Raw genomic sequence first — 12,956 nt, 5'->3', positions numbered from 1 at the left:
AGATGAAGGAATCAATACAACAATCATTATATGCCAGCTGAAGAACTCTCCAATAGGGGTTTATGTCCCATAAAATTGTATACCTAGTCTAAATAAATAGTTTTCTTTGACCACTTTTACTGAGAGATCACAGGTAGGGTGAAGTGGGCCATACAAGTGGTTTGTATGAGATAAACTTTTGTGACCAGCTAAGGGCTGAGTCATTTCATCAACCTCTCTGCCCTGGCAGTCAGTGGATGGCTGCAGAGAGAGAGGAAGTGGAGGCGATGATTGGGCTGAGTAAGGCCTGTTTGGTCACAGAAGATGCTAAATTAAAAACCCCAGGGACTTCTAAAGTGCTATGGCTGACGTCATGTGTGGAGAGGTACCATCTGGTGTAGGCCATGCTTTCGTACAGTTCAAAAGAAGAGTGCCACAATTTTTAACATACGCACACTGGATTCAATTTCTACATGCAGGACGTGGTAAGAAGCATCTGGTTTCCCCCTTCCCTCACATTTGTGGAGAAATTGTTCCCAGTGAATAGGCCTCTAGAAACCTCTGTGAGCAGAACCATTTAGAAAGCAAATTAAGCTCTTGAAAATGAGCGTTATAACCCAAACATATCTTTTAGCAATATTAAAAAAAATACATTGAGTAAAAGCAAGTCATTCAATTCTTTTATTCCCCCACAAGCACATACACATTATTTCAAAAGTGGTCAGTCTGTAGCTGTAGACAGCTGATATTTTGGATGGGATGAAAAGCACAGTAGCACAGTATCCACAATATATGCAACTCCAGCTTAAAAAAAAAAAAAAGGCAAAATCAAAAAATTTATCTAACATGTTTGTTGAATGAGTGATTTTAGAATATACTGCAAGTTTATTTTGGTGCACAACACGAAAACTCACTTAAAAAGAACTCACTGCTGTAAGCACTGAAGCATAACTAAAGAAAACAAATTCTTCTACTCAGTATTATAGGGTAATATCTGGGGGGTTTTCTGCAAATTTTTCCTGGTCTAAAAAGCCTACTATGTCAGTAAAAGAGGTAATGATAGATACATGCTGGTTAACACTGTTCACTAAGAGACAAAGTAGATTTGGTCTTCCTTTTTGACTCACTTACTTCATTACCGGTTTCAATCACTTTAAAGCCTGTCTGGCTGAGTATGGAACCTGGCTATCCTGCTATTAATCTCCTATTATGATTCATTCATTTAAGTCAGTTTGACACTTGCTATCGATTTGTCGCTCGACATCTATTACATCCAAGTTTCCAGCTAATACCACCTCATCGGGGTTAATGGTGGTGGTGTTTTCTGCTCATACCTTGTTTCAGATTGATGCAATTATTTTCTGATACCTTTATGGCTTTTGGAACAAATCACTTCCAACTATTAGGAGAACACTTCAAATTCCTTTGTATTTTGAGTGGCTGTTTTTATCTTTTTACAAGGACAAGTTTCACCTGAACATAAAATATTACAGTGATGTACTTTCACTTCAGTGCACTTTCTGTTTTGTTTTCCAGAAAAAAAAAATTCTGTTGAGGGAAGTATGCAATTTGATTTATTGTTTTCAAGTGTGACCTCTTTGCTGATTCTGATTACTGTGTGTGTACCAAATTGAGGAAGCTATAAAAGACCCTAAGTTGTTAACAAGGTATGTTAGCCACCTAAAGGACAAATTATGCTATGCAGGTACCTCTGGGCCTGATTTCACTTGCGGCATGTAGCAACTGGCTTCCAGGCAAATTAAAAATTAAGAGTCCTTTCCTTGAATAGACCATGATCTAAACTGACAGGGCACAGAAAAATTTGAGACCCTAAAGGACAGAGATGAAATGGCATGTTCAAAATCATACAAGAGCACAGAACCAGCACCAAAAACCTAAACCAAGTTCTCCTAGGAGACAGTCTATAGCTATAGACACAGAACTGTGCTGCTTCAGATATATGAGGGATTATGCAAATCAAGCTGATGTTGTAAGGATGACTAGGTTAGTTCCTGTCTAAGGGTCTGAGCATTTTCAGTCTGAAACAGATGTTTCCACAAATGTATGCAGAGTTGACTAAGCTGGGTGTTTATGTTGTTAGTTTGCATGCATTCTCCTAACAAATTACATCCTAAAATTACTGGACGTTACAGAAACAAAACCCCAGAACCCCTAAGAAAAACGTGGGTGTGAATGGGGGTATATAATGCACAGCAGATAACACATTAGCTATGCACTGCATCAGTGTAAGTCCGTCCTCTGTGTACTGTACCTTTAAAGGTAAGATGTTTGTCATGCTTTTCCTGCCGGGTAGGGCTGCGGGGCCAGCCAGACTGCTCCTGCAGGAGGGTGCACCACTCTTCTTCTGGGAGACTTCCCTCTCTTCTGCCAAGTGGGAGTGTAGTCTGTCAGCGTAGAAGTAATAACGAAAATATTAAGCATTGCGGATGAGGTGGAACCAAAGCACACAGAAGATTAAGAACACAATTTGTTACTTCCTCAGAAAGAGCAATCACAAACTGACTTACAGCTCTGTCTTACTCACACAGGAAACAGCTTCCTTGTACTGCCAAGTGTACAGACAAATCAGAGCCAAGAAGGTTCTCTATGTAATATAAAGCTAATTGCACTGGTCTTTTCATTGTAGGAAAATATGGTCTTGTGTTGTGCTGTATTAAAATGAAAGAGGCTATCTTGGAAAGTGTAACTTGTCATGAGGGTATTCTAGTCTGATTATCCAGCTCTGTAATAATGTACATCTGGGGCAGTGGGTTCTTTCTGTACACATTCAACAGTATTTCCCATACTTAAAGTCATGACTTTTAGTAGACTACTTAACTGGCCTCTGTTCCCTTACCTGCTTCAGGAACCTTTTATTCTGGCTCCCAATGGGTACGTTAACGTGCCTACATAGCTGGAAGAATGCCACCATACAAGTAAATTTATTGGCTTAGTAAAACTAGTTGGTATTAAAAGCAGTGACCCTTTGATTTCATCTTTACATAAGCCTTTCTTAGGTTCTTTGTAGAACTGCATTACTAGAGGTGTGGTATCTGAAAATGTACATTTAATAAGTTTTACTGTAGCACAATACTTCCCCTAGTGTCCAAACTATAAATTGCAATTATAGCATTTAATTTATTTTAACGCCTCCATTCAAACTGAACTACAGGTAATGCAATCACAGGTAATATACCTCTATTCCTCATACTTCTAAAGGAGTAATTGTTACAGACTACTTCATGTCACATATCCTAATTTCCCCTATTTTGCTCTCCAAATAGCTATCACCTCTCTTCAGTGTAGACAATAAAGCACTAATAGTCAAGGAGACAATCTGCAGCAAATACAATTTTTCTTTCTACTAGCTGTGTAAATAATTCAAGCTAGATCAACTGTACAAGAAAGATATGTGAAGTAAAGTTTGGCTGTGCAGAGGAAGTATGTAGATGATTTCTCAGAGAAAATGATAGCCAACTACTTTGAATTCTGGGGACTCTATCTACACTGTCCTTGATTCCCTGAACACCTCCTAGATTTAAGACAGACAACACAATGCAGCAGAAAGTTTACAGCTCCTGGATACTCAGGCTTATGGCATCTCAATTGACTTGGAGAGGTAGCCAGAAAGAAGGAAGAACTCCAAGAGATCCCTGTCTGTAGTTCAGATAAAGTTAATGAGCCCGGAGTTGGGCAGGTAATGTTGGAAAGTCCTTATTAGGTCTACTGAGCTCCATAGCAGTAGCCACCTAATGCTCGAATACAGTTACATTTTGAGGGGCTGAGACCCAAACCATGCTGATTCTGCAATGATATAATGAACAGATATGCTCACTACTTAATGCGTTGGTCAGTTCCACAAACTGTAAGAATAGTTACTGCCAACTGCTAAAAGTGAATCGTAAAGAACAATCAGATTAGTATCTTGAAGTTAAAGGCTAAGATTATAGGGTGGGGAATTTGCATCCAGCTCCCTCAGCTACACAGTTGCGTATGTTACACAACCATTCCTTGGTTTCCAGTCTGTAAAAAGGAAACTGTTTATCCATTTTGCAGGCTTATTTGGAAGCAAATATGCTTGATGTTTCTGAGAAATTCATCTACAGCCTGAGCCAATGCTCAGCAAAGTCAATGGATTTCTTTGCACTGACTACAGAGCAATGAAGCAGACTCCGAGATGATAAGTGTTAGAGAAATGCTTTAAAATGAATGAATTCATTGTCTGGAAATGAGAAATTGCATCCAAGGGCGTTTACTCTGTGAATGTCAAAGAGCATGGCAGACAGTCAAGTTCAGAAAGGAACAGGGGAAACAAAATTAAAACTTCTATCTTTGTGTATTTTTAACTCCCCAGTTTTGGACCTGTGAATAAGTAATGTTTCATTAGGCCGACTGACAATATACTGTACTTTTCAAAAGGCTGGAAACTGGGAGCATATATATGCTTTCTGCATATACGCTTATGCATATGTGTGTTCACATTATGATCACTGAGTTTCCTGAGGAAAACAACCCATTTCTAAGATGCAGAAATATAGAAAGCTAGAAGTAGTTAGCATATTTCCACAATATTGGGGTTTTTTTGGTGAATCTAGATTCTCAGATACTTAACCCTTACATCTCCTTAGTGTCAGTTCTTCAGCGAAGTCTTCCACTCCAGGAGGTTAAAAAATGGTATGTTTCCCAATAATCGTTCTGATCAGTTGTTCTGATCAGAAGAACTCCTGCAACCAAGTAAGTGAGGACAGAAAGCAGTGATTTGCACTGTGAAAGAGTAAAGACTGTTTCAGATCAACTTTAACCAGAGGCAAGGTGCCTACACTCGCGCGGCCGGATCTCCAAATCCACCGTACCCGCCTGTGGCCTGTTTAGGCATGTGCCGCTGACCCGACGGGCTCGCACGTTAAACAGCGACTGTTTCACAAGCACCTTGCCTTGTCTTTAAAGGTATGAAAACGCAATCAGGAGGCGGCGCCGAAGCCCGAAAACAACAGCCTCCCACCGCCCGGCCCTCCGCCCCCACCCCAGCCGGGGGCCGTTGAGGCGCGCGGCGCGGCTGTTGACTTCGTTTCCCAGAGGGCGGTGGGGCGCCCCGCCCCCTGCCGCAGCGCGCCCCGCCCCCGCCGTCCAGCCGCTGCGCGCGGGGCGTCGAGGCCGGGCGGGAGCAGCGCTATGGCGGCGGGGCTGCGCTTCGACGGGCGGGTGGTGCTGGTGACCGGCGCCGGAGGAGGTGAGCGGCTCGCCGCGTCCTTGCCGGCGGCCCTCTGCCCCCGCAGGCGGCGGCTGGGCCGGTGGCGGGGCTCCGGGGGGGGCGGCGGCGGCTGTCGCGGCGGCGGCTGTCACCTCGCCGCCGTGGCCCCGTGCCCTTCCGCGGCGGCCGCTGGCGCGTAGGAGCAGCTTCACTTGCCAGAAACGTGCCTTCCCCCGCCGGAGAGAGGTGGGGAGCAGCGCGGCGGGCAGGCGCCGCAGCGGGACGCCGAGGGGGCGGGGGAGGCCGGGCGCCGCGGCAGCCCCGGCCGGGGCCGCCCAGGGCTTGCGGCGTCGCCTCTCGCGGTGCCTGGGAGGTGTCGCCGTTTGACGCTGACCCACCTGACCACCGTGCTCCAAATCAGCGCCCGTCCGCAGACGTGCCTGCCGTGCTTCGGTTACCTGCGGCGGGTAGCGCAGCACCTCGCACCGGTCGGCATCAGCGGGCTGATCCAGCTGCGCTTAGCATCCTAATTCCTTCCAGTTTTGCCTTGGACATTGCGGTTGACATCTGTGACATGCGCGATCTCACACGCTGTTCTGCATGTCCGCACTGCCTCCGGCCTGGCTCACTGTGGCAGCAGGGAGGCGTGTGCTGGCACAGGGGAGAGGGCAGCGCAGGAGGGGAAGGGTAGAGAGAGGCTTCTTTCCGCAGCAGGGCCGGTCTGTGCGGTCGGGGGGACGCTGGGCCTGGCCCCTCCGCAGGAGGTGGTTCTGCACTGGAATGTTTGGTTTTGGCAGGAAAAGTTCTTGTTGTTTTTTCTTTCTTTTCTTCCCTCTTCCTCCCCGCACTCTTCCAGTGCGAAGATGTGAACTGTGAGTTTGGAACAAAAAGCAGCGAAGTTTGCAGTTGTTCTTAGCGACCAAAGGAGTTTGTTCCATAATCCTCCAGGAAGGTTCTGCCTTCCTGCAGCATTTTTTGTGGAGCTGCATGTAGCAAGAGGAGACATTTTGAGGCCTAAATTACGTGACTTCTTGCAGAGGAGGACCAAGACTGTGAAGTTTTGTGGAAAGCTATTGAACATTTGACTCACCTGAAAATGACAAACCTGAGAATAATTGAGGCCAGATCTTTGTAAGATGCTTTTCAGCTCTTACCAGACTTATTGGTGTGCTTCTGTCTGTATAGCTGATCTCACTGAAGTACGAGTTAAGACCCTAGATAATAAGAAAACAAAGAAATGTCATCAATAACAAAGCTCTAAGAGAGCAACACACAAAGCAAAAATTGCTTGCCATAAGTATGGATATGCAGACGCTTGTACTCTTAGGCTGCTTCGAAGTAGTTTGTTAACAGAGAGAGTTGTCTTTTGTGTCTTATTTCGCAACAGTTTTTTCAGAAGTGGTTAATTGAATTTAAACCGGGGCAGTTGGAGGCTCTGTTTTCATATTAGTTCTTATCTGGCTTTTTCTAGCTTATAGCATTTTTTTATAGCATAGTTTATAGCGCAGGTCAGATCTGGAGGTTTATCCAAAACATCTGAATCATTAACTTGTTCATTTTTAAAATGAGACCTGTTTTCACAAACACATATAGGCATCTAAAAAATAGTTTCTTTTCAGCTTGGGCAAATCTAGTGTGGAGCATTTTTCTTGCCTGTTATGCAGCTCAGTTGCTATTTAACTGCTTTCAGAGGTTTAAGTTATATTTCTTTAAAATTAGTTCTGATGCTTAAGCTCTCTGTCCTTGCATGTCAATTGAGAACACTGGCACATATGTCATGGTCTGGATTTTGTACTCTTCTCAGTTACATGATTTCTCCAAAAAATAGTTTTTTTCTGGGACTTCAATTACATCAGGCAGTAGATGTATATGTATGCCTCACATGTGATACCATCCCTTGTGGAGGCCCATAAGAGTCGTAAGGAGAATTCCAAACTGTTTCTGTGTTTACATAGAGAGGTCAGTGTATTTCAAAACAGTCTAAACAGTTCTAATTTTTGATTTTCTTCTTTTGAGAGCTAGTTTTGAATGTTTTTTTGAGGGGCAAAGAGGTATTTGATCATCCTTTGATCATTTAAATATTGGTATCTTTTGGCATGGGAAAAAGAACCTTTATCATTGATTTCAGTAACTTTTGATATGATAGATAATATCCCTGTAAGTAAATCATTAATCATAACAAATAACTAATGTTTAACACACACAGAGTCTAAGTCAGAGTAAAGGTGCGAGAGTCTTGTTTCTGTACATGAGGTAAAAATGACTTTCTGCTATTATGCTAGGTAAACCTATGGGTGCATCTGAGTAGTCTTTCACAATTAAGTGAATTCTTTTTATGCAAATAATTGGAAGATTTTTTTTCAGTACGTTTTCAGTCATGGTTAAATTTTTTCAGCACGTATGTTTCTTTTTCAAATCTGCAAGACTCACTTGAACTAGGGAAGTATCTTACTAGCTTAGAATGTGATTAATTAACTTGAAACATCCCCTCAGTCTGCAAGGTTACAACACATCAAGACATTCAACTTTGTCTTACAAATGTCTTTTCTAGCACGAGCACGAACTTAGCAGCAAGCAGCTTTTCCTGATGGTTCCTCTGAGTGCAATAACAAAGAGTGAGCATGGGCAATGTGTTCTTTTTTCCTCACTGACTGAATGTTCCATCTTAAATTTATCAGATAGTTTACTTCTATGTTTTGAATTTATGTGAAACTTTAACTTCTAGATGAAATACAGTTTTATTTTAGGCCTGCCAGGTGTTTATGTTAGTTTGGTACATATTTCTTAATGCAATTCACTTCTGTGTAGCTTTCTCTGAGTTGTAATGCAAAAGACAAATTGACTTTTTTTTTTTTTCTTTCTTTTAAACTAGGATTGGGCAAAGCATATGCTCTGGCTTTTGCTGAAAGAGGAGCTTCCGTAATTGGTAAGTTTTATGTTGACTAACTTGATCTAGACAATAACCTTTGCCTTTTTACACAGCTGGCATTCAACAGTCTGTGCCCTTTTTGATAGTAACCTTTATCGTTTAATAGTTTTCTGTCTTATCTCTTGAGATTTAAATTTCATTTCTAAGCTTTATTTCTTTTATGAAAAAAGTAATCCAAGTTTGTCCAAGGGCTTATCTCTGCTGGAAAGTCAATGTGAATCATCATCATCCTGACCTGACTTTCATCCATACGTACCAATCTTTACTGTAAGTTGTGGCCAGAGAAGATATTATCTCAGGTGAGCACTATTCAGAAACTTCTGATATGACCATTTGAAAATGTGAACACTTCTATTATTTTTTCCAAGGAGAGGAATTATTGGAACGTAATGCAGTATCAGTAGTCTTCAGAAAACACAGAACGTGCTGAAAGTGCACAGCGTTGTTTCTCTATGCAAAGCCATCATGCGTAAGAGCCGTCTGGTCCCAAAGACAGTACCAAATAGCTCTTGGTAAATGATTTCTATCAGAGTTTCATAGTCATTTGGTTGAACCCTCTTTGGAGAGTATTTAGCCATACAAACTGCCATATCACAGGCTAATTCTGATAGTTAAATTACACTCCTGTGCGCTGTTCAGCAGTTGGTATCTGCAGTTTCACTGCCTGTGAGTGAATTTGTATAAGTATTGCTGATGAGTTCAAGATTAAAGGGTTAAACAGACTTTGCTGAGTATGTAATTAAACCTGCAAGAAGTTGCCCACTGATTTTAGTAACTTTCAAATAAAAAAATCTCAATCTCAGTTTACAAAATTTCATAAATCAGTTGTTTTTACTTTCTTGATTAAATACAAAAAGTCTGTCTGTAGACAAGTAAAAAAAACTTTAAAAGAATCTAGAGGGGGTTTTTTTGGTAGGTGCTGTCTTTGGTACTTATTTACTGGGAACAGGAATATTTCATCTCAAGTTCTTATTTAACAAGAATTAGGTTACTAAAGCAGCTCAAATATTTAATTGTATAAATCCTATGTAGTTAGTTTTCAGGCTTTTCAGAATGATCTGGAAGAGAATCTGTTATATTGCTTGACTATTACCAATGCTTCTTTATCTCTTGGGCTTACTGCACAATAGCTAAATCAGTAAGTTCAGAACTGACTGACTGTAAGGGAAACGTCTTGTTTCTCTCTGGAAATGGCGCCTCACTTCATCTCTTCTTTATCTGCAGCTGTTTCCGTGCCCTTGCCAGAATCCTATCACCGATTATGGTGGTGCTTTTCATGCTCATAAATGCTTTGTATTTCTTTACTCCTGTTGTCTTATGATTCTGACCTAAATGAGTTGAGAAGTTACTTTTGCAAATGTCTGTGAATTTCTCTAACAAAAGCAGATGTAAGGCATAGGTCTTTTGTCTTCAAAAGAACTTTTTTTAAGTTATGTAAGTGAAGGTCTACTGTAAGAACAGTGATCAAATACTCTAGTTAGAGGAGTACCACTGGGTCCCAGCACAGGAGCTTTTTCTTTCTTAATCTGCTGTCCAGTCCCTCATGTCATTCCCACTCACCTTCTGTTGAATGAGTTGGCGTCATCTTGGTTACACTGACCAGTGCAGCCAAAATGGAACTCTTCTCCCTCAAAGGCTGCCTGCTACTGCCTTTTTTTGTCACTCTAGGTATCTCTGTTACATTTCTCATCAGAAAAAGTTGCAAGTGGGGAGAAAGGGGATGTTTTATTTTTTGTCTCACACAGTGAATTATATCCAGACAACATACTGTTTCTTTCCAACTTATCAGAAGGTATGTCTGAATTAACGTCTTAGTTTGGATTACAGTCATGCTTTTGAAGCATCTCTCCTGATCATATCTATTTGTGTGTTCGTTTGCATTGTGGAATGCTTCTGGGGCTTTTTAGCTCTCTGTGAACTTTCCCAAGTATTTCCAGGCTTACTTCTGCTTTTAAGCACTCTGGAGTGGACCTGCAAAGCCTCAGTAGGTTCTCAATACTTCTTGAAGCATTTTATTTTGTGATTATTATTTCACTTCTAAAATCACAGCTTTATTGCATAGGAAAGAAGTTGGCAGCAGCAAATAATTTCCATGCAAGCATATGTTTAAAGTAATTTTGTTTGACAAGTTGATTCAAAACAAAACTGTTTATCTGGCCTTAACTGTGTGATTATATTATTATGTCTGAATATTAATTTAATACCACTTTTAAATTGAAATGTTATTCAAGATACTGATTTAATATATTTTGTTAATCCAGGAAAATACTTAAAAGGGCAGCAGAGCCACATGTTCAGCTGTCCAATTAGTTTGAGGTAGTGCTATAACAGCAACAAAAAGAACAAGCAGCCCTTTCACCATACCCTTTGTGGAACTTCTTGATGTGGTGGTCACTTAGTTTAAATCATTTGACCTTCAAACAGAGAGGGCTATGTTAACTGCATAACTGTTTTGAACTCTAGTTTTCACTTTCATATTTTCCACTAAGTCAATTGCTTAAATCTAATTTAACAATTAACTAGTGCAGTTAGAGAAGAACAGTGATGAATATGAAGCTATTTATTGGTACTGCTGTCCCCTACTGTAGTTTTACAGTGATTCTTGAAGTGTGGTGCAAGCTTGAAAACTGATACTTGAAAACTAATGGGATTTGACAGTAACCTTGTTTCATAACAGAAATACACTTATGAAAGGCCTTCTGACTGCAGACTTACTTCTGTCTTTCATATTAAAATTCTGTGAGTCAAATTTGTACTTCTGTAGAAGGATGTAGTTTATATGTAGTAGTAAGGTTAGTATGTTGTCCTTACTTTTATTAACATACTGGTATAGCCTTAAGCCTCATGTGCAATAGCAAACTCGACAAATCATTTGAATAATTAATCTAGCTAAACTATTGGAACTCTCAAGTATGGACGCAACTAATGTTAGTTAAATTCTTGCTTACATACGGCATTCTTAATTAAGCTTTTGTCAGCAAATTGCTGTTTTAGGTGAAATATAAACGTATATAAACATGCCTTTAGTAGAGTTATAATGTCTTAACAAGACTAATTAAATGACATTGTGTACATGTTTAGCACACAGTTGTCTGTTCTTCCCAAAAGGAGATCATAATTCCTAGTGCTGACTCTGACTCATTTTTTGGTTAATGTCACGTTAAAGACTTTTGGTGCTGTGGACTGGGCAGTCGTCCCACCTTGCCTATTCTAATGCTTCACTGTTCTTGTGAGTTTTCTGTAATGCCTCATCTGAGTTGTGCTAGCTGACATATTCAGACTAATAGTTGTTGATCTACTTAGCTTGGACATGGAAAGCAGTTTATTTCCTTTTTCTTTTGCATCTTTTTTTTAATGTCTTTGAGTACATTGTCATGTTCTGTCTTAATTCTTTCTAGCTTTTGGCTATGCAGATCTGTGGGGTTAGCTTGTGTGTATGTGTGTGTATTTTATTTTTTTATATCCATGGCTTGTTCACTCTGGGCTTTGGTGTTCTCATTTACATGTCTAGATTTTCTCCATTGTTCCACATTTCTCTTGAAATACTGCACACCAAACTGCATGCAGAATTCCAGATGAGGCCTTTTTACTTCTCAGTAGACGAGATGGGTTTTATCACGTGTCCTGCAAGCTATGTTCCTCTTTAGATGTGGAGTTAAAAAAAAAAACAAAAGGGGGGGGCGAGAATGACATAGCTTTATTTCACTTTGTGATGATGTAACAGATTTAAGGTTGCTGTTTAGCATCAAGACCAGGAAATTCTATATCTTTTGTGGACTTCACTACAGTTGGCTGCTTTAAGTCTGTGCAAAAGTTGGAAGGCACAAAGCTGGAGTTCACTGTTGCAAAGGACTCTTCAATGGTGCATGTAAATCCACAGTCACTTCTGGTTTTCTTACGATGTGTATTGTACCTGTTGAAACAGTCTTACCTTTTTGTTGTTGTTTTTGAAAATCTGTGACTGAATCAGGGTTTTCTCTGATGAATTCTGTGGAACTTTAGGACGTGCAAATGCAGTAAACCACAGCGGTGATACAGTGCAGGTCCGGTTAATGGTGTGTGCTCCAGTACGCAGACCAGTCTGGAAACAACACAGCTGCCCCTGTCAACCGTCACTCCTGCCCCTGCAGGAGCAGGATCCAAAGTTCCAGGGCAGGCTCTTCTGCCCTTGTTCAGATTTCTTGATTTGTTCTGTGCCTAAGTTTACCAGTAACATTTTAGCTACTCAGTTAAAGAGAAAACAGGAACAAACTCTTCTCAATCTTGTTTACAGTTCGTGCAGTAGCTCTAGCAGTTTGACAAAAGAACAGAATTAATCATTTGTGAGTGGTATGGTAGATCTTAATCTCCAAACTGTAATAGTACAATTGGAGGGATAACCTTGGCAGGGTGACTAAATTGAATGCATGGGGGAGGGGGGGAGGGAGTCTGTGTTCTGTTTTACAAGTTATTTTAAAAAATGATATGGTATATTATACTTTTTAATCCAGTAACATGACATACTCTTCTTCTCTAATGGTCAGAGATTCCCAGTGGGATCCAGGGGCAGTGGGTTTTGTTAGTACTCTTTAAGACTTCCAGTGTGGTAATGAGGTAAGGAGAGACAATGAAACCTGTTGAGTGTTAATCATGAAAAATTCCTCTCTTTGTGATGCACAGTGAATGATCTTGGAGGTGACTTCAAGGGATATGGCAAAAGCTCCTCAGCTGCTGACAGAGTTGTTAATGAAATCAGAGCAAAAGGAGGGAAAGCAGTGCCCAATTATGGTACGTTATTTTTCCAAACTAGATTTAATACTACAGGAATAATGGACCATGTTAAATGACAAGTTGACATGCTTAATAAAGGACTACTGC

At 40.8% G+C, this 12,956-nt stretch overlaps 1 protein-coding gene and 1 long non-coding RNA gene across 3 annotated transcripts in view; one reads left to right on the top strand and one right to left on the bottom strand.

Moving 5' to 3' along the window:
* Positions 1 to 646: 646 nt before the first annotated feature.
* On the bottom strand, positions 647 to 5,941 carry LOC135324837 (uncharacterized). The gene is made up of 4 exons (XR_010386090.1): positions 5,569 to 5,941; positions 4,592 to 4,703; positions 2,252 to 2,384; positions 647 to 783 (listed from the first exon to the last, which is right to left on the bottom strand). It is a non-coding gene; the product is annotated as an uncharacterized LOC135324837 (long non-coding RNA).
* Positions 5,073 to 12,956, top strand: part of LOC135324835 (peroxisomal multifunctional enzyme type 2-like) — a 69,479-nt gene continuing 61,595 nt past the window's right edge. The window contains exons 1-3 of one of the 2 annotated variants that reach the window (XM_064501801.1): positions 5,073 to 5,209; positions 8,043 to 8,096; positions 12,759 to 12,866. In XM_064501801.1, the coding sequence (XP_064357871.1) occupies positions 5,152 to 5,209; positions 8,043 to 8,096; positions 12,759 to 12,866 (220 nt within the window). In that variant the 5' untranslated portion in view covers positions 5,073 to 5,151. Of the gene's footprint in view, positions 5,210 to 7,742; positions 7,786 to 8,042; positions 8,097 to 12,758; positions 12,867 to 12,956 lie in introns of those variants that run through there. The other variant, XM_064501802.1, reaches the window with a different exon arrangement.

Source organism: Dromaius novaehollandiae, chromosome Z (assembly GCF_036370855.1).
Source record: "Dromaius novaehollandiae isolate bDroNov1 chromosome Z, bDroNov1.hap1, whole genome shotgun sequence".
NCBI classification, from domain to species: domain Eukaryota; kingdom Metazoa; phylum Chordata; class Aves; order Casuariiformes; family Dromaiidae; genus Dromaius; species Dromaius novaehollandiae.
This window is presented reverse-complemented; position numbering and strand designations above follow the sequence as displayed.